This window comes from Anguilla rostrata, chromosome 10 (assembly GCF_018555375.3).
Source record: "Anguilla rostrata isolate EN2019 chromosome 10, ASM1855537v3, whole genome shotgun sequence".
Lineage (NCBI taxonomy): Eukaryota > Metazoa > Chordata > Actinopteri > Anguilliformes > Anguillidae > Anguilla > Anguilla rostrata.
In genome coordinates, this window is record NC_057942.1 from 22,826,468 (window position 1) to 22,848,135 (window position 21,668).

The 21,668-nt window shown below is 39.7% G+C and overlaps 1 protein-coding gene across 1 annotated transcript in view; it reads left to right on the plus strand.

The window, feature by feature from the left end:
- The window catches only part of LOC135233741 (uncharacterized), a 90,922-nt gene that overhangs the window by 6,527 nt on the left and 62,727 nt on the right, over window positions 1–21,668 (plus strand). The window contains exon 2 of the mRNA XM_064297569.1: window positions 3,199–3,297. Coding sequence (XP_064153639.1) covers window positions 3,199–3,297 — 99 coding nt within the window. The remainder of the gene's footprint in view (window positions 1–3,198; window positions 3,298–21,668) is intronic.

A 21,668-nucleotide genomic window follows, 5' to 3' on the forward strand; every position in this document is an offset into this window, starting at 1 on the left:
GATATATTGTGATGTTATCTGGATTTTAAATCGGTGGCGAATTATCCGGTTTGATATACGATAGATAGCTAGCTTGTTAACTTGGCACTAACTCCACTAGCCCTAACCCAAAAACTTAATTAAACAAAATTAAGTCAGTTATACTTGGAGAGTAATGTTAATTTTATTCTGGTTATTCCACTCCTTTGCAAGCTTATTAGACAAAGTATATTGTGATGCAACCCTATATTCATACCCGTTGCATGAACAGGAACACATTTTCAGCAGGACTTCGTAACACCCACCAGCGCCCACCACATATTTTTTTGACACGCCCCCAAGCAGCCAGGCGACGTGAAGTGACGCGTCGACACGCGATGTTTGTAGCTTTAAACTTAAGGCGTTACTGCCATTTAGTGGAAGAGGTTACTAAGTTCTTATGTGATTAAAGCCATAGGAAACCATTCATTGCATGATGAAAATAGGTTGCCTATGGACTCTCCTCTGTAGGCACACGCAATATGTGGAAGAGAGCAGCGCATGGAAAGACTGAAGAACAGTTAAGAACAAAAAAGTAGGCTAAGTTTCGTCTGAACCACTACGACACCCAATATTTAGCATACTTAGCCTAATAGGATAAGCCTGTGGTTAGTCAAATGATGCATAACATTTATCAGAAGCCCCGTGTGTGTTTCAGAAAACAGCGCAGACCATCTGAGGTTAGGCCAAATATTTGGGAGGACGTGTTGGAGTTACAAAAAGAAGTTTTACAACTCCAGAAACAGAAGCTGCTGCTGGAAATAGAAAAAATTAAAAAGGAGAAGGACAATCAGGAGCTATACAACATTATTCTCAACAAGTTGCTGGAACTACAAAATGAGGGGAAGCTTACTATAACTAAAATTGCAGAAGAATAGCCATATTAATGTATAATTGACTTATTTATTGGAAGTGTATTTATTTGAGATGAGATAAAATAAATGATATCATGTCTGACTGGGTTATGATTATTTTATTCTTAAGGTATACAAGCATGTACTGGGTATTTTATTGTTGAAGTGTCTTTTCGAAAAGCAACAAAAAACAGCAACGAATTAATAGAAAAATATACTAATTTATTCAAATGTATTCAAATATGTATGTAGAGAATATCTGTATCTACTCTCCTTTGAGGGAATGTCAACAATGTCAACCATACATTTTTCCTAGCCTGGCTTAACACCTTTGTCCCCCCCTCCCTCATTCTCTCTCACCACGGTTATTCTATGAAACATCTCTTGCCTGATTTGTTATGACAATCAAATTTTGCACAAGTCATGACCATGTCTAAAATAGTAGCAATGGTCAACTGAATAAATTGTAGTGTTGAGACGTGGTTGCTTCAATAGCTCTCTGATGTTTGTACAAACATTACAATGGGAAAGATGTGTGATCTAAGCAACTTTGACCGTGGTATGATTGTTGGCGCCTTGGTGGTTCCAGCATCTTAAAAGCAGCAGCCCTCCTGGGATTTTTAGGCACTACAGTCCGTAGAATTCACAGAGAATGGAGTGATAAAAAACATCCAGTGAGTAGCAGTTCTGGAGCCAAAAATACCTTGTTAATGAGAGAGGTCAGAGGACAATTGGCAGCTAACAGAAAGGCCACAAATGCTCAAATAACAGCTGTGTACAACAGTGGTCTGTAGAAGGGAATGCACAACACTTCAAACTTGAAGTGGGTGGGCTACAGTAGCAGATTCCACTCCTGTCAGATAAGAACAGTAAGATGAGGCTATAGTGGGCAGGTGATCACCAAAACTGTAAGATTGGAAAAACTATTCTGCTGAGACATACAGATGGTAGGGTCATCCCGGCTGGTGGTGGTGTGGGGAATGTTTTCGTGGTACACACTAGGCCCCGTAATACCATTTGAACACAATCCAACACACAATCCAGATCTCAATCCAACAGAGTACCTTTGAAATGAGATGGAAGGGGAGGTTTGCAGTATGACTAGAAAGGTTACAATTCCTAAAGGAACTGTGTGGGCTTGCTTCAAATTCCAACTGGCACTGTGCTCAGCCTCAATGCATTTCCGTGAGGGCACATAGCTCAGAAGAAGCACGAAACCGTCCAGACCCACGGCGCACCGTAGCATTACATATACAGTCGGGGATCAGCAATCAGTAGCGATTATGTTCCAGGGATTAGTCATATCCTAAAAGTGTCATGAGTAAAACTTGGCAAACTATATAGCTAGCTAGCTATGGCACATCCTCACCTCCTTAAGGTTATTTGTTGTCCTCCGTTGCCGGAAGCAAGCCCACTAAATATTCGGCAGGAACTGCATGATGCTATCAAGGCAACATGAATGTTTTCAGGATCTTGTTAAATCCATGCCACAAAGAATTCAGTCTGTTCTGGAGGCAGTTCTGTTCTGATAGGTGTACCTAATAAAGTGGCTGGTCAGTGTGTTTTGTATCATTAGGTCATTTGATTCTTCAATAGATGTTAGTTTGTTCTGGAGTTAAATATGGCTGTCGTTTCAGAATATTGGGAGCTCTGTGTGTTGCTGCTTCACACCATTATCTCCAAATGCACAGACTCCCCCCTGAGTGCTTTTTACAGAATTTCATAGTATGTACATAGTATGCATAATCTCAATAATGTACAGTACATATCAGTAGTAAGCAATTTCTTTCTTGAATCATAAACATACGTATACATGTTTATGTATGTGCATGTGCATTCGCTTTTTATCTAATAGAAAACTACCAGGCCAATGCAGTTGGATTGCACAATATGCTATTTGGTATAATCAGCTATAAGGTGTAACAAATATATTAATTTCTAAAGAACAATACTGTGTTGACTGAGACAAAAGGCAAGAATCTCGTTCTCCAAGACAGCATTTTGTCTAAAATTTCACATTTTGTAGTTGAAGATTATCAAAAATAAGAGACATCTTGTGAAATGCAGTTACATTATTGCCATTATTTTAGTTATACCTTTTAGTCAGTCTAAATATTGTTCAACCAATTTTATTGAGCTTCGTACAGTAATTGGATAATTTAATTGGTACATGTATGGTTTAATGTAATGATTCATTTTTGTGGGTTAAATGTGTAAAACATCAAATACTTCTGAAATTAGAAAAAATTTACCTGTTTGTTTGTGTGCATGAGTGTGTTTGTGTGTGTATAAGTGTTTAATATGTTTTTTCCCTTCACATATACAGTTTTCCTTGGGATAATGATGATGTGTGGATACTTGGACATGGTGGGCAGTGAAGGTTGTGTGCTGGCATCTGACTACATCTGTAAGGTCCTGCCACAGAGTAAGCATCTCATTGTGTGTTTTCAGGATAATGTTATTCTTTCTATACATCATACCACTGCATGCTTCTAAAGACCCAAAGCAGAGTTATCAAGGTCTTGTAGAGCCTCAGAGGTCTTATAGCTTATAGAATTGTATTCTAATTGTAATTTAATCTTTTTGCATTTTTTCCTTGCTCTCAATCAGAAATGTTTTGCTTGATAATTTTGACACAAATGGATGTAAAAAGTATATTTTCTTTGATAATTCGGACACAAATCAGTTTCCATGGTAAGTGATGTAGGGGCATCTTCCCAGTGAGCAAACTACCTCCACACTACATTGCAGCTACCTTCCACAGTCGAGGCGCGGCAGAGTGCCTTCGTCGGCCTTACACTGCTGTGCTGTCAGGGAACTCGCATGGAATTTCAAGTTAAACTTTTAAAGCCCAATGGCCATGAAATTGGATGCTGGTGTCTAACAATAACATTGTCTTAAATCATTGCTTTCATTGGTCATTGATTCAAGGTGCAGCACTATAACCCATATACTCTTGTAAAGCTTAGACTCTTTACACTTGGATGTAAAAAACCTGTCTTGATCGGTAAAACCACTAGAGATAAAATAAATAGCAAGGCAGTCTGTTCACCCAAAGGTAGCTTGAAACACTCCAGGTTATAATCGAAAAGTGTCTGCAACAAAACAACTGCTAATTATTCTGTACTGGGATTTACGAAAACAAATTACCCCCCTAAGCCAAAACAAATGACTCCACTCTTTGTACATAGGGTAGGAAAAGGTGATTCATTATTTTCTATTGTGGTGAATGCCTTTTCAGGAACACCTAAAACAAGCATTTCTGTTTATGTAAATTCACTCATCTTTTTTTTGCATCTTTCTAAATAAGAAACTTCATACTTTACAAACGGTGAAAAAAATATCTCAATCAGACATTCAAGTGCTGAGTAAATCAACTGAAAGCAAGCTCCTATTTGTTAAAATAGAACCTTTCTAGGATCTACCTCTGGCCTTTGCTGGAAACCCTGTTATATATTGTAGTCACGTGACAGACTCATTCTTCAAGATCATTTCCGCAGCTCTTAAAATTAGTTTTCCACTGCCTTCTAGCTGAAATAATCAAGATATAAGATATTCTATTGTGTAACCAGCAACTTGCAGGAGGATGGTTTTGCAGAACACACGAGGTAAAGTTTTGTGCACGCGCCATCTATTGTTTATAAGGGCTTTGTTCATCGGTGTGTGCTTGCAAAAGCCAAATCATGGCAAGCCAGCATAAGAAGAAGACTTTGAAGAAAGTACTGAAGAAACTGGAGAGTGACAGAAGCAAGTGATAGCGACCGTCACTCTGAACTGGAGAGCTTTGACTCAAAAGCAGAAGCAGCAGCATTCAAAGACAGCTTGGATCCTCTTCAGGACTTGTGAGTCTAAATGGTTTTAGACTTACAAACTTGTGTTACTATGTAATATCATTTTGTTTGTATTAGCATTTCAGTCATCTTCCAGGTTTTAGGCTCACAAAATATTTTATTATTGTGATTATGCTTGGTATGTTTATTAAGCTTCTGTACCAGTCACAAATATGTGCTTTAGGTAGCTAATGTATTATGTGTGTGCAAATGTAGGCCTGTGTATTTCAGCCACTAACCGTGCATTTCTGCAAGCAAAGATTAGGTGTGCTGTTATAAATGTTAGGTTTGGGAAATGCTCTGCTCTGGATACATAGCTAGTAGCAAGGCAAAATACACGCTTTTTACTTATACAGTGAGCTCCATAACGTTTGGGACAAAGACATTTTTACTTATTAGATTTGTAATCAAGAAATTCACACGTGTTTACAGTGCACATTCTCAGCATTTATTATAGGGTATTTTATGCATTTTGGTTTCATCATGTAGAAATTACAGTACTTTTTATACATAGCCCCCCATTTTAGGATGGCTTCACAGCTGTTTCTGATTCGTAAGATGAGTTTAACTTCTTTCTTAGTGCAAAGATGTATGAGAGCTTTCTGTATCTAGTCCTGATTCTAGGTTTTTGATTGCCTTTGGAGTCTGTTATTGGTGTTTGTCAACACGAGGACCAGAGTTGTGCTAATGAAGGTCAAAGAAGCCATTTGAGGTTCAGGAAAACCATTCAGAGACTTATTCTTACCAAAAATGAACTGTTTGGAAGATCATAAAGAAGAAATAGGGCACTGGTGAGCTCAGTAATAGCAAGTGGTCTGGTAGGCCAAGGAAGACCTCTACAGTTGGTGACCAAAAAATTCTCACCATAATGAAGAAAACCCCAAAACACCTGTCCTACATCATAAACAATCTTCAGGAGGCGGACTTGGATGTGTCAGTGGCTAATGTCCACATAATATTTCATAAATAGAACCACAGAGGCTACACTGCAAGATGCAAACTACTAGTTAGCTGCAAAAATAGAATGGTCAGGGACTGTCCAAGATCCAATGCACCCCTCATCTGTTAAACATGGTGGTTTATAGTTTGGACAGGTATGGCTGGCACTGCTGATATTAGCAGCAGAATGAATTCTAAAGCATACAGAAAATCCTCTCTGCATAAGTTTAAACAAATGATTCAAAACGGTGCTTCATCCTACAGCAAGACAATGTTCAGAAATATACTGTTATAGCTACAAAGGAGTTTTTCAAAGCCAAAAACTGGAAACTTCTTGACTGGCCTTGAATGACTTCACCCAATCTGAATCCGATTGAACATGTGCTGAAGATAAAACTCCAGGAAACTAGCCCCCAAAACAGGCAGAGGTTGAAGATGGCTGCAGTACAGGCCTGGCAGAGCATCATCAGAGAGGATGCTGAGAACCTGGTGATGTAATATACACCCTGTCCTTATCTGCTGAACAGTTAATATAATACAATACAATACAATAATATAATAGTGGAACAATTCACTGAGATGGTTGGACCCAATTCAAGAGACAAGGCAAAAGAGTTCAAACTGAGGCTTTACTTGGGAAAATAAAATGCACTCACAAGGAACAAAGAAAACAGAGAAGGCTCTTAGAAACTGAGAATTTGCAAATACTGAAAACAGGGCGCTACAGAAAACTGCATAGAATGTCCACAGAACATCAAGACCAAGCAAAGAAACACAAAAAAGGCAGAGTTTAAATACTCTGACTAACGAGTCCCAAAATGAGGCACAGGTGTGGCACAGGCTTCTTCGCTGGTGCACTCTCTAGGATGAACTTCCCTCTGCTGCCCCCGTCTACTGGGATGCCTCATGACAAATAACTTTAAGCACGGGAATTATTTGATTACAAATTTAAAATTGTGAAGTATAGAGAAAAAAAAAAAATGTCTTTGTCCCAAACATATCAAGCTCACTGTATATTTATTAGTGCTTGATTAGTGTTAGTGCTTATACTAAAAGAGCATAGAAGTGTGTGTGTGTGTATATATATATATATATACACACACACACACTTTCTATGTTTCTTTTAGTATAGTATCTATATATATATATATATATATATATATATATATATATATACACACAGTACATATACATACAGGTGACAAATTAAAAGAGTAACCCGAATGAATGAATGGAGAAACATAACAAATGCAGATGGTTCCATATTGGTGTACTGCCAGGGGTGTAGTGCTATAAGAGCGCACTGGCAGTTATTTTTAATATTTTAAAAAATTGCTCCAATCCGGAGTTGTCTTGTTAGGCGCTAATGCCAAAATTGTCAGCATTCATCTGCAGCAGTTCCTTGCAAGTCTGGTAAATAGTCTGAAGCATTGGATCTTTACCACTACTTCTTTTAAACGCTCAGCAATTCAAGCGCAATCAGAGTCCGACTATACTGCTTTGATCAGCGACATTATAGAAAGTGATAACTGGCCAGATTCGGAAAGCGGGAAATCTAAAATCTCTGCGGGCAATTCAGGCTTCCGCACACGTCCATGATGAATTCTTATAGAGATTTCCTTGACTGTGATGGCCGGCATGTTCTCAGCGAGCTTAGGGCCTTAGTCAACTGCACAAAATTAATTTCATGCAGCTCTGCAGAATGCGAGCGCAGATTTAGCCACATGAATCTGATCATTTCACCAACTCGAACGAAAATACTCATGAGTATCTGCTCTGATGTTGATCAAACTTTATGCGCCTCCTTTATCCCAATGGGATCCAAACGCGATACATGACCACTTGGCTTCAGTCCCACCATTCAGCCGAAGACCCCCCGGACAAGACAGGCATCTGCCCCCATTAATAACAAGCTCAACCCTTTGTGGGAGTTTCTTTAAGGGTCTGCATAACATCCTATCGTGATTTTGGGTTCTTTACTTCTTGTATTTTTTACAGCCTACACGTCTACCCGACATGTTCAGCTCGTCCAGGCTACTTGATTGTTGACCATTCTTCAGGCTTTCATAATAATGTGTCCTCTCTTTCTGTTGCATTCTCCCCTTCTCACTCTTTCTTCCTTCAGAGTGACATTGCCTATTTGGTTTTACAATGCTGAGACTGGCTGGCCTACATTGTCGTGTTCTTTTCCAATCCTGCACCATCCTGTCTTTTTGACTGATCTGTGACCAAGTACATGCCATCAAATTATCTGCATCCGTGCCAATCACCATCTGTGGGACTTTGACTTTTAAATACAGACAATAATACTCGTTAGCCATCACTTAATGTGCTGTTGACTTGTTTTTCACTTTTGGTATTTATCTGGGGTCTAAATTGCATTTGTTCTGCATAAACTTTTTCAAACTTGTGCTTACTTTAAAATGTTGTAGGCCTAATTGTTTTAAAATGCTCAATTTAATTTGACTTCTCTCAGTTCTGTGTGATCCATTGCGATCAATCTAGGCCTACATCTGTGACCACCATCCGTGTGGCATTATTCAACTTTTAAATATGGACGATAATTATCCTTATAATTTCTAATGTGCTGCTGGTATCTAGCTAATTAATTATGTTTGTTCAGGATAAACTTAAAAACTTGTCCTTGTTTTAAAATGCTCCATTTAACGTTCCTATATTTAACAATGTGCCATATGGTGTGCTTGTATTTATAGTTTGTCTCCCAGCAAGCACATGATTGAATACAGACGGTATGTAAACGTCTGAAGGGATGGAAATCTTCCATTGAACGTATAAACTGTATTATGATATACCATCGAGACGTTCGGTTAACTGGCTAGATTTGCTTGCAACATGAAAGTTTTCTAGCCAGCTAGGATATAGACAGGCTATATGAAAGTAAAAACCTAACCTGAATTAGGGTTGAATTGAGCTAACCTAGTCTTTTATGTCAAAACATGTCAACTGAGATTTCAACTCCTCCTCAACATTCCATCTGTATTCAGGCTTGTGCTCACTGGCCTATCTTCTTTAAAAGCACAAGCAAATGGTGGCATTAACACCCTTAGCACACATGCAAAATCTGGCAAATCCTTGCCTATTTAAGGGGTACCCTATTTAAAGCTTTATAACTCCAGATGTGAGCATCACAGAGACTTGAAAAATGGTTTAAATGAAAGACATTTGTACCATTTGCAATACTAACTTAGATTAGTTCTTCCTAAATTATGAATATAAACTAAAGTACCACAAATGCAATTGTCTAGGAAAAAGTTTTTTAGTTTTCAATGAAATACTGAGAGATTGCAAATATATAGTGGGTTAAAGTATGTATGTCCCTGGATCATAAACTCCTTGACCACAAGTCAAATCAAAGGGTGGATACGCAGAACTACTAAAGGTCTATGAATCAAAAAGTAAGCAGCGTACCCAGTGACTCCAAATTTATCCAAAATGTCTAAATTATACATTGCTGTAAATCACAACATAATCATGTATTTCACTACAGATCAACTGTTTGACTGAAGAAACTCACTGTCGCATCATTTTCAAGCGGTAATTACTAGCTTTCTGTCAGTACTGTGGTCTAAAATACCTAGGGGTCCAGAAACATATCCAAAATCTCTCCAAAAAGTTATATAATGCTTTTTGTCCATTGTAAAGCATATAAATGAGCCCCTTATGAAGGTTTAAGATGAAACATTGATATCAGATTTAAAAATAATGCAAAAATATTGTTATACAATGCTGTACAGTACCTAAATCTGTAATAATTAACTATAATTAATGTGCAGGCTGATCGTGCGAGAGCGAGTCAGGAGCGGGCCGAGATTGAGGAACCACAGGCTATTCCCAGGACAAATGGCAACTGGTGGTAGACATCCTATCTATCACAGACAGACGCGATAGCGTTAGCCAGCCCGCATAGTACCTACCTCGAGCAGTTCGACCAACGATGGGAAAACGGTGGGTACAGCTCCAGGCTTCAGACGGTTGCTTTGGTAGTCGGTGCCTGCAAAGTACTCGCTGCATACCCTTAGTCCTCGTTTGCGAACTTCTTCGGCTGTTATGTTGGGGTGTCTGATTACATCCAGCCATGTCTGGCACAAAGTTGCATCACATGGAAAACTACGAAAAAAGTGATTTCAAGGCAAATTTAACGGGGGCATTATAACAATGCACCTCATTATTACACCGATATTGCATCAAACAAAAGCTAGCAGACGTTAGTTTATTCAATTTCAACGCTAAGTTAATGGAATGTTTTGCTTCGCGTCACGATTTTGCTGCGAAACAAAATCGAAGAAGAAAAAATCGGAAACCGTACTACTATGTAGACTTGCGCTAAAAAAAAATAAGTATTTGTTTCTAACGTTAGACATTTAAAATGAAATAACTAATCGAAAAATGAAGGGCGACACATTCATTAGAAGGACAATATCAGTCATGAGAAGCAGAAGTGTTATAAAGTGTAATTCCCCTTTAATAGTTACAACACTGGCACAGAATAAGATTTGCATCCATTAAATGTTATTAGTAGTCTATTAATAGTAGGCTATACAATGATAACACTTAATCAAAGTTTAAAAGTTAAATCAACTCCCTCTCCCTTTCTCTCTAAAACATGTTTTGTTACTATTTCATTGCTAATGTTAATAATAATCACTTTACTATAATTTGAGCCTGCGGCAACACTTTACGTTGCATTAAGTTGCATTATTACACGATTATTACATGATAGTTAATGTTGTAATTATGCATTGTTACACTGTTACTGGTAAATTTCTATTTAATGCAGGTACACAAATGCAGTTTCAAGATACCTACACAAAATAGCTACATAAAATGCCCATCAAACTGCTTCAGTTCAAACCTGTACAGTCTCGATTTTTCATAAAGTGCCCCAAATGTGAAGTAGCTATTAACTAATATAATTCATAATCCATTTTTAATCCTTAATTGTGGGTGTGTAATATTATATTAACTAATATAATCCATTACTTATACCTTAACTGCAGTGCAATAAAACATTAACTAGAGTGTAATTTGCATTAACTGCAACTTAATGTTAAGTGTTATCCACCCAGCTTTATATCCTATTATATGCTATTCTGTTGCTGACAGTAGCATGAAACCATGAAAATAATACCTTGCTTTTCTTCTGGCTAGTCTTTCCTCCCTAGCAACTGGATCTGCATTAATCTTTTGTCTGTGCCATGCAGCCCTCTTCTTATTAGACAATGGCATCTACAGTATAAAGATAATGTGCCTTGAAATACCTTAAAATGCCATAAAATAGTTTAAAATGATCATATTCTGTATTCATACAAGTAAATATGAATTGCATGATTAGCTAAATGTTGTAAACTAATGAAAACATGGGATAACAAAGCTACTGTTATTCAGCATAACGGGTGACATTGTGGTATAACATGAAACTTTTGTTGTGCTGAAGGACAAAAGAGTGATACTGAAGGACAGATTTCATACATAAACATATTTAACAGGCAGTTCCTTGGCCACCTATATAAAGTAATGACCTTGAACTATAAAGATTATCCTTACTTTTCATATTTAATATAGCTTTTTATAAAATAATAACATTAAAATTATGTTTTCTGTGTTGTACTGAAGGACATGCGTTTTTGTTACAAAGGTTACTAGAGGGTGAAAAGGTGAAATCATCAAATATTTCAGAGATTTACTCACCTCATCACAATGATAGAGGGTCTTCAATGGGTCTTCTTTGTGATGTCACACAGTTACATGATTACCATCATGTGATATGCTTTAAAATGGCTTTTTACCTTTGTTATACTGAATGACATCGATAAAGCGTAAAAGTCTGGACAAAAGTTATTCAAGTTTAATATAAATATTATTTAGATACAGTATGCCGCCCATTATTCTATATTGTTGCAAACACTAACACAATTATGCCATGGGTGTACATTTATATTTTTAGGATGAACTACATATTAAAAACACTTTTGTCATTAGAATTTTAACCTGGACACTGTTACACTTCAGTTACACTGAAGGACATTTTAACACTTTAGAGCTCAATAACTCCCTTAATTTAATAGTTTGCAACACAAATATTTCTGGGTCAAACGCAGGGTAAGAGTTGAGTGATTCAATATTATATTTATACATACTTATCTTTTTATGTTAAATGAATGGCCTTCGGACACCAAATTTACACGTCTTGTCTTTGACCCTTATATCACTGTTAGCTAGCGTTTCCCCTTTGTCAAGACAATTCATCTCCTGCACAGGTGTGGCATATCAAGATTCTGATTAAAAGCCATGATCACTACACAGGTGTTCCTTATGATGGGGCCAATAAAAGGCCACCTTAAAGTGGCCTTGAGTTTTTTGTTGTTCAACACCATGTCACAGATGCCTCAGGAGTTAAGAGATCATTAGCATGCTGACTGCAGGAATGCAGGAATGCCAGAGTAATGGGCGCTCATTTCTCCACCATAAACCGCCTCCAGCATCGTTTCAGAGATTTTGGAAGTTTGTCCAACAGGCGTCACAACCGCAGACCACGTGTAACCACGCCAGAGCAGGACCGCCACATCCGACTTCTTCACCACGGGATCGTCTGAGGCCAGCCACACGGACAGCTGATGAAACAGTTGGTTTACACAACTGTAGAATTTCTACACAAACTGTCACGTCCTCACCAAGGTCTTGATTTGTCTGCAGTTTGGTGTCACAATCAACGTGAGTGGGCAAGAGCTCACCTTCGATGGCCACTGGCACGCTGGAGAACGGTCCTCTTCACTGATGGATCACGCTTTCAGCTGTACAGGGCAGATGGCAGGCAGCGTGTATGCCGTCAGGTGGGTGAGCGGTTTCCTGATGTCAGCGTTGTGAACAGAGGTGGTGGTGGGGTGTTGGTATGAGCAGGCATATCCATAGCAATTTGGATGCTCAGAGATATCGTGATGAGATCCTGAGGCCCATTGCTGTGCCATTCATCCACCGCCATCGCCTCATGTTTCAGCATGACAATGCACGGCCCCATGTTACAAGGATCTGTACACAATTCCTCGAAGCTGAAAATGTCCCAGTTCTTCCATGGCCTGCATACTCACCAGACATGTCACCCATTGAGCATGTTTGGGATGCTCTGGACCGGTGCATATGACAGCATGTTCCAATTCCCACCAATATCCAACAACTTCATACAGCTATTGCAGAGGAGTGGGACAATATTCCACAGGCTACAATCAACAATTTGATCAGGGACAAGATTCAAAGTTCTCCTACCACCCCTCATATAGGGACTGCCCTTCCATCCGCTCAACACATGGATGAAAAATCTTCAGAAGAATCTTCAGAAAGACGGACGGCCTATCTGAACTCTTTTGCTCCAAAAGATCTCATGGAGTTTAATGCCATAGTTCATTCCTCAAAATCTTCTACTTGTCTTCTAGAGCCTATCCCTACGAAGCTTTTCAGGGAGCTATTACCAGTGACTGGAACACCAATGTTACATATTGCCAATGCATCTTTAGCATCTGGACACATACCACAGACTCTTAAACTTGCAGTCATCAAACTCTTTCTTAAGAAGCCAAACTTGGATGTGAATGACCTAACTACAGGCCTATCTCAAACCTCCCGTTTCTTTCTAAAATACTAGAAAAGGCCATTTCAAAACAACTTGGTTCATTGTTGCACTCCATTCATATATTGGAAGTTTTTCAATCTGGTTTTAGACCCTCTCACAGCACTGAAACAGCCCTGGTCAAAGTACTCAATGACCTACTCCTCGCTTCAGACAATGGTTGCATCTCTGTACTTGTGCTTTTCGACTTAACTGCAGCATTTGGCACAGTTGATCACCTCATTGTTCTGGATAGACTTGAAAATCTTTTAGGCCTCCGTGGACAGGTACTCTCTTGGTTCAGATCATACCTATCAGACCGATATCAATTTGTGCATTTTAATGATGATTCCTCTTATCAATCCAGGGTTAGATATGGAGTACCACAAGGGTCTGTGCTTGGGCCTTTGCTCTTCTCTCTTTATATGCTCCCCCTGGGACAAGTTATTCGCAAAAATGGCATTAATTTCCACTGCTCTGCAGATGACACCCAGTTGTATCTATGAGTAAAGCCTGATGAAGTTGTCCAGCTGTCAAAGATCAAAGCCTCTCTTATAGACATAAAGGAATGGATGACCCATTTCTCTTGCTAAACTCAGATAACACCGAGATAATGGTAGTGGGGCCCAGGTCCCTGAGATGCAAATTATCTGACTATATGCTTAACATTGATGGAATCTCCATTACTTCAAGTGCTGTAATCAAAGATCTTGGTGTTACCTTTGACCCAGATCTTGCATTTGATATACATATTAAAAACATCTCTAGGGTTTATCACTTGGGAAATATCTATAAAATTCGGAAAATACTGTCCTTACACGATGCAGAAAAGCTAGTTCAGGCTTTTGTTACTTCAAGATTAGATTACTGCAATGGTCTTTTGTCTTTTGTCTGTGCAAATTCCTCTCTGAAAGGGCTCCAGCTAATTCAAAATGCAGCAGCTCGTATTCTCACTAAAACAAGGAGATTTGAGCAAATCAGTGTTAGCATTGCTTCACTGGTTGCCAGGTGGTTGCTATGGAGGTCTAGGCAGTTGCTAAGGTGTTGCTAAGTGGTTGCTATGGAGTTCTAGATGGTTGCTAGTGTTTTGCTTGGTTGCTAGGGTGTTGCTAAGTAGTTGATATGGTGTTCTTGGCAGTTGCTAAGGCGTTCTAGGTGACTGCTAGGGTGTTGCCAGGCGGTTGCTAGGTGGTTGCTATGGAGTTCTATGGGGTTGCTAGTGTGTTGCTAGGTGGTTGCTATGGAGCTCTTGGTGGTTGCTAGGTGGTTGCTATGGAGTTCTTTGCAGTGGTTTGGGCTGGAAACAATCTGTAAGAGCGAAATAAGCCCTCGAAGTGAAGCACAACAGTGCCGACTGATCATAGATGAGATCGCTGTGAGGTTGCTTTCCGTAGAGGATTTCAGCTGCATGCCCATTGATATACTTTTGGACTGGGAAGGCGTCTGTAGGTGTAGAGAGAGGGGGTGGTGCAAAGTGTGAGAGGAGGAGAAAAAAAAAGGTATGGGAGTCAGAGAGAGGAGTGGTACAGATATTTTGGGTTGGAGGGAAGATTGCTAGCTGTCCAGACAGTTTTAAAAGCGATAAATAACCAATGCTGTATTGCAAATGGGAGTAAACGCCGTTCTTATTCTTCCAAGGAATAATCAAGTTAAAGGCTGAATCCTTGTCGGCTGGCTGTCTCCAGAACTTTTCAAATGCTACAGAAACACAACAGAAACAAAGCACTTACCCATGGCCTTACACTAATTGTTAAATAGTCTACTAGTCCACCTGGGCCTTATTCAGATTTTTTAAGGGAATTTGGAGTTTTTATCACACCTTGCAATTTCAGCAGATAAGGTCATAATTGTTGGTGATTTCAACATGTGGATAAAAACGGTGACCCCCTAGGAACAGCTTTTGCCTCTATTATTGATTCTATTGGTTTTGTACAGAATGTTTGTGAGCCTACTCACTACCATGGCCATACCTTAGACTTAGTTCTATCCCATGGTATTAGTGTGGTAAATCTTACCGTCGCACCTCATAACCCTATACTATCAGATCATTTCCTCATTACGTTCAATATTAAGGCATCCAATCCACCTGTATCAGAGCCTAGACATTACTACAGCCAATCAGTAAACCCTGAGGTTATTCCAAAGTTTATAAATATGCTTCCAGAGTCATTCCTCTCCACTGAAGGAAAGGCTGATGAAAATGCTGAAGCTGCACTGGACCAACTGACTAACCCACTAACCCTTACCCTCTTGATGTTGTTTCCCCCTTAAAAGAAGAAACCCTAGTCGGAAAAACCACACTCCATGGTACAACGACACCACCCGAGCCCTGAAGGCCTAGAAAATTAGAGCAAAATGGCGGTCAATAAAGCTAGAAGTATTTCATCCTGCATGGAAAAACTGCTTTCTTCAGTATAAGCAAGCTCTTGCTTCTGCTAGATCTGCCCTTTTCTCAAAACTAATTGAACAAAACAGACATAACCCAAAATTTCTATTTAGTACTGTGGATAAATTAACTAAAAAAACAATCATCAGAGTTTTCAACTTATCCCTCCAATCTTAGCAGCAATGACTTTATGAACTTTTTCGATCAGAAAATTGAGGCTATTAGAGACCAGATTTCCAAACTGTCTCCACTGTCATGCACTATTCCTGTTCATGTTAATAAACAGCCCCACGCCTGGTTACAACAGGAAGATTTACAGACAGCGGTACTAAACTCTTTTACACCCATTAGCATGGTTGAGCTATCTGAACTGGTTATGTCCTCAAAACCGACAACCTGTCTACTCGATCCCAATTCCTTCAAATTGGGTTAAAGAACTATTTCCAGTACTAGGCCAGCACATACTAAAAATCATTAACACATCCCTAGTTACAGGATATGTACCTGAGTCACTAAAAGTAACAGTTATTAAGCCATCATTGAAGAAACCAAACCTAGAACCTGATAAAATGGAAAATTATAGACCTATTTCAAACCTTCCATTTCTATCAAAATTATTGGAGAAAACTGTTGCTAAGCAACTAAGTGCATACCTTAGCTCTAACGGTATCCTTGAAGTATTCCAATCAAGGTTTAGACCCCACCACAGCACAGAAACCGCACTTATCAAGGTTACAAATGATTTACTACTGTCAGCCGACCTTAACTCTGTGTCGGTTCTTGTACTCCTCGACCTGAGTGCAGCTTTTGACACAATTGATCATGGAATTCTACTGGACAGACTCCAGGCCTGTGTTGGACTTCATGGACAGGCACTTGCATGGTTTGGATCATACCTATGTGACAGGAAACAGTTTGTCAAATTAAAAGAAGAAGAGTCCAGCTCCTCAATAATGAAATACGGTATTCCACAAGGATCAGTACTAGGACCAGTACTCTTCTCGCTATATATGCTACCACTTGGCAATATTTTCGGGGCACATGGCGTAGAGTTCCACTGTTATGCGGACGATACTCAGATGTATATTTCAATGAAACCTGGCGAAGCACTGCCGCTTTCACGGTTAGAGGCCTGTATTGTAGATATCAAGGTTTGGATGCTTTCAAATTCTCTGCTCCTAAATTCCGACAAGACTGAAATGTTGGTTTTAGGTCCCAAAATATTAAGGGAGAAACTGTGTACTCTCACCTTAAACTGTGATGGTTGTTTGGCTGAACCTAATACGGTTGATATCGTACACGTGCCATTTGTGAATGAGACTAATTGCTGTTGATTGCTGTTGATTGGCTTAGGCCGCATCCCTCACGTCTTATATGTTGCACCTGTGTGTCCTGTTTTTTCTCCCCTGATGAAGGCAGTTACTGCCGATACGCGTTGGGTTAGCCCAAAATAGTAAAGGCTTTTTAAATTTCCAACCTGGAGATCGAGTGCCTTGGGATTTTTTCTCTCTTTCTTACATGGACCACGGACCCCACCTCGCAATGAGAACCTCTCCGTTTTAAAACATTTTTAAAGCTAAGGCAGTGTTCTTTTACCTTCTACAGTTTTACACATTTTATTACTATTTTCTGTTAAAAACATTTAATTCATATCCAGGGAGATAGCCAACTACTTGCAAGTTAGATGACATGTGTAGCCATTTACTAATATAATCGCATTTCAGGCTGGAAAATAACCCATTAACCCAGAGAAATTGTTGAGTTATCTTAGAATCTTTATCGGCAAAGAATGTAGCAAGGCTGGCAGCATCGCCATAGTAACGGACGCTGCGACAAAACTTTAGTATGTCACAATGGGTATAACACAGAGACTGTAAAAAATATGGACAAAGCTACTGTGACGTCATCCATTGACTCTTCGTGGGTCTCCAAAACACGTTTTGAAGCTCAATGGCGGGCGCAGCCATGTTGTCGATTTGGAGCCAAAACCATAGAGTTAAGCAGTTCTGTGATTTTCACAATGTGATTGACAGTCTGGTGCGGAAAAGCCCATCAACCTGAACGAACGATTGCAGAACGAACTTGAGGCTAGCTGACTGTCTGCCGTTATGTTTTAAAATATATAATCAAATGTTTACGGAGTTTAATTTCCATCCATGACTGTACTGTGCCATGTAATCACGTTATATGTATGACATTAATAATACAATTATGTTCCGTTATCTTCTATTTATGTTTCTCAGCAAAACGAATATGCTTAGCTAGCATATCAGCTTGCCAGTGAGCTAGGTAGGCTATCCGTGGTTAGCTCATGCATTAGCAATATAAACTACAGGGGAAGAACATTGACTACACTGATGGTCAATCAATCAGAGATGTGTAGGCTACTGGTGATTTGACTAGGCTAATTTTCATATAACTGTCTGGTAGACCTGCTATTAACCGAGCAAGTTATCGTCGTAGGTTTTCGCCACAGTCAGTTAATGAGCCAGTAACTGCTACAACTCCATCGCCGTTTGTGGTGTACACTTGCTGGGTGAGTAATCGTTCGCAAGTCACTTTTTACCGAATACCGAAAATTAACACTGTCAGCGGTGATTAACCAATCTATCAAGTATTTTAATAACTGATCTGCGGGCGTGTAAATATGACCATGCACTTTGTACAGCAAGTTTTCCACCTGGTGCATGAAGACAAAAATAATGTACATTGAATTTTTTTTTTCTTGTAGATCATAAAAACCAATGTAGAAAAGCCAATATACGCAAGGAGCCTCCAGGACCGATTCTGAGAACCACTGTCTTAAATGCTCTTGTCGGTCTCTTAAATGCTAAAAACATGTTCCTTTCTAAATGCCAGTCTTACAAAGATGGTTAATTTCAAAGATGGTAAATTCTGTGTGTGTGATTTTATCGTGTGTTGTATGTTATCCAGCAAATAAACATTAAGACTCTTAATTCGCTTCGTGAAAATGAAAATTTTTCAGTGTTTATCCCAAAATCGGGATTATAGTAGCTTTGCCACATGCGTGAAGCATGGCCCAGGTAGACATTTACGGAATGTACACGACTGACAAGCCGTCAAACACATTTGACAGATTGAATATATGTGCCGGTTAGGGTTAGCTAGCTAGTCAAATAGCTTGGTAGCCGAAGTTGCGAACTGTTTTAGCATAGGCTACTGAACTACCAAATATAGAAAGCTGATTACGCTTTCTGCCAACAAATTATTTGGTTAAGTAGGCTAAAGGAAATAGTAAAAATGACTCGGCTACCGAAAAACTTCAGAGGAGGATTATTTTATGGTCGTCTAGTGCAGCTGCAAATAGCACACGCCATAATGAAATCACTACAAAATGGGATGCCTGCATTTTCTACCTTCGTACAGGTGGACCGTGGTTGGAGCCGTAATGTCAAGGCCAAGAGGCGTGGCGTGGCCCACCCCAGTGACCATAGACTGTAGCCCCTACTGTAGCTTAGTCCTCCGCAGTAATCAGGAAGTGATGCAAACTGTACCTCATTGGTCCACAACAAATATTATAACAGTGCCCAAATGACACAATAAATCATGAAATCGACCCATGGGCAGTCATAAGACGAATAAAATACACATATTGTGACTATTTGTTCTCATGAGAAAAAATTATTGACCGCATTTGTACCGTAGACTTACATGGAAACCGGATATGAAAACACCTATACTGGAGCCAACCGTGGTGGCGCGAGTGAGCAACCAGGAACAACAAGACCAGGAAATGAGCTTCATTACATTACATTACATTACATTACAGGCATTTGGCAGACGCTCTTATCCAGAGAGACGTACAACAAATTGTATAACCATAACCAGGAACAAGTATGACAAAACCCCTAGAGAGAAGTACCGGTCCAAGTACAGGGAACAACCGCATAGTTCAACTTGGACCCTGGTGGTTAAACTGATTAACACTAACAACGAGAACGGCAACAACGCAATCTATGGAAAAATAAAAATAAATAAAAATACAAGTAGTCGTTAAGACTGGCGCATCAACTAAGTCACCTATTAAACAGCTGCCTAGTTACACCCCTAAGTTTAGTCATTTACAGGGGGGAAGGGAGGGATGGGGAGAGGTGCAGCCTGAAGAGGTGGGTCTTCAGTCGTCGTTTGAAATGGGTCACAGTCTCAGCTGTTCTGACCTCCACAGGGAGGTCATTCCACCATCGTGGGGCCAGAACAGACAGGAGACGTGTTCTGGAAGTGCAGGTGCGAAGAGGGGGAGGTGCTAGGCGTCCTGAGGTAGCAGAACGGAGGGATCTGGTTGGCATGTAGGGTTTGAAAATCTTGTGAAGGTATGCTGGGGCTGATCCCTTGACTGCCTGGTATGCTAGAACCAATGTTTTGAATTTGATGTGAGCTATAACAGGCAGCCAGTGGAGGGTAGTGAGCAGGGGAGTTACGTGGGAGTGTCTGGGGAGGTTGAAGACCAGACGAGCCGCAGCATTCTGGATGAGCTGCAGGGGTCTGGTGGCAGATGCCGGTAGTCCAGCCAGAAGAGAGTTGCAGTAGTCCAGGCGGGATAGAACCATTGCTTGGACCAGACTTCAAAAACGAAGTCTGGTTTTGGCCGCTTGGTATAACAATTGGTGTGACAACTCCTCCGCAAAGTTTTGCAGGTACACTTGCCAATACTTTTTTGATGTTTTAAAAATATGTAGGCAGGTTGGGATGAAACATTTTTTTGAAATGGTATGATTAAAAAGGTTAATGTACTCATACAAAAATGATTTCATACAACCTTTTGCAGTTAGGTTCTATGAGTATGAATGTAATGAACGTCTTTGTAATTGGGGTTTTTCTTAATGCAGAGCAATACTTCACATTGATTGGCTCATGGTGGCCGATTTAAAATGGCGTAGGCTCATATTGATCTACATTGGCTCATAATGTGATGGGCCTAATGCGGGAGTTAGTCACGACAGCAAGTTTTAAATATAAAAAAATACAAAGTGATTGGAATTTGTGGTTGCCACAATCATGGCCCAATGATTTATGGCTGGAGTTATGTCATGTTGGATTTAGAAGCATTTCTGAAAGAGACAACATATTTTATGTTCATTGGCTCAAAGTGTCTATTGTGACCAAAACTAAAACCTGCTTGAGACATGGGATATACAAATTAGTTAAAATTTGATTATGTTGGAAAGGTAAAGGTGGAAAATTCAATATGGCAGTCTTTCAGTCTAGGTAAAATAGTTTGTGAGAAGGACCTGGTGCAATTCAATTTTCTTGGTCAAGAATAATTATTTAAAGATAGCAATTACAATAGACGTAACAGCAGTTATATGCAAGTGATGAATAAATAAGCAGCCAATACCTGCAGTGATTGCCCAAAATATACAGTAGATAGAACCTCCCCATTAAACATGTAGATGTTGCATACACAACTACACCTACACAACATGTTTTGAATAGGGGGTGCTGCGCTGTCGACTCGACTGACACCTCCCCATAGTATCACCCTCCTTTCCTTTTCTGCTCCACTTGTCGTGCAACACTGTCACCAGACCACAACATTAGCTAGATAGCTAGCTGACTGCATACAGTGACGGTAACTATAGGCGATTTTAGGCAAATCAGTCAGGGGTCTGAAGTCAGATCATCACGATGAAAAATATCAGCATAACAGCGCAGTAAAGGGTCGGGGGCTGTACTGTAGGAGGCTCCATACAACATTGTAAATCACTTCTTGACAGCCCCAGGTCAGCCAAACAGTATGACTGAAAACGGCATAGTTAAAAATGTACTTTAATAATCAGGATGAGCACACTGGCATAGCGTTGAGTAGTCACCCATGACAATACACACACAACGTCGGTGTAGACCGCACAATAACAACAATATCACGGGCACCAGTGCATGTCACTGTCAGTGTAGCTACTATGTCAACCATGTACAATATTTTCGCAGGTCTAAAATATGACTAAATAGAAACAACTCAAAGCCAAGGAATAACAAAACATCCAAGCAAGCAAAATAAT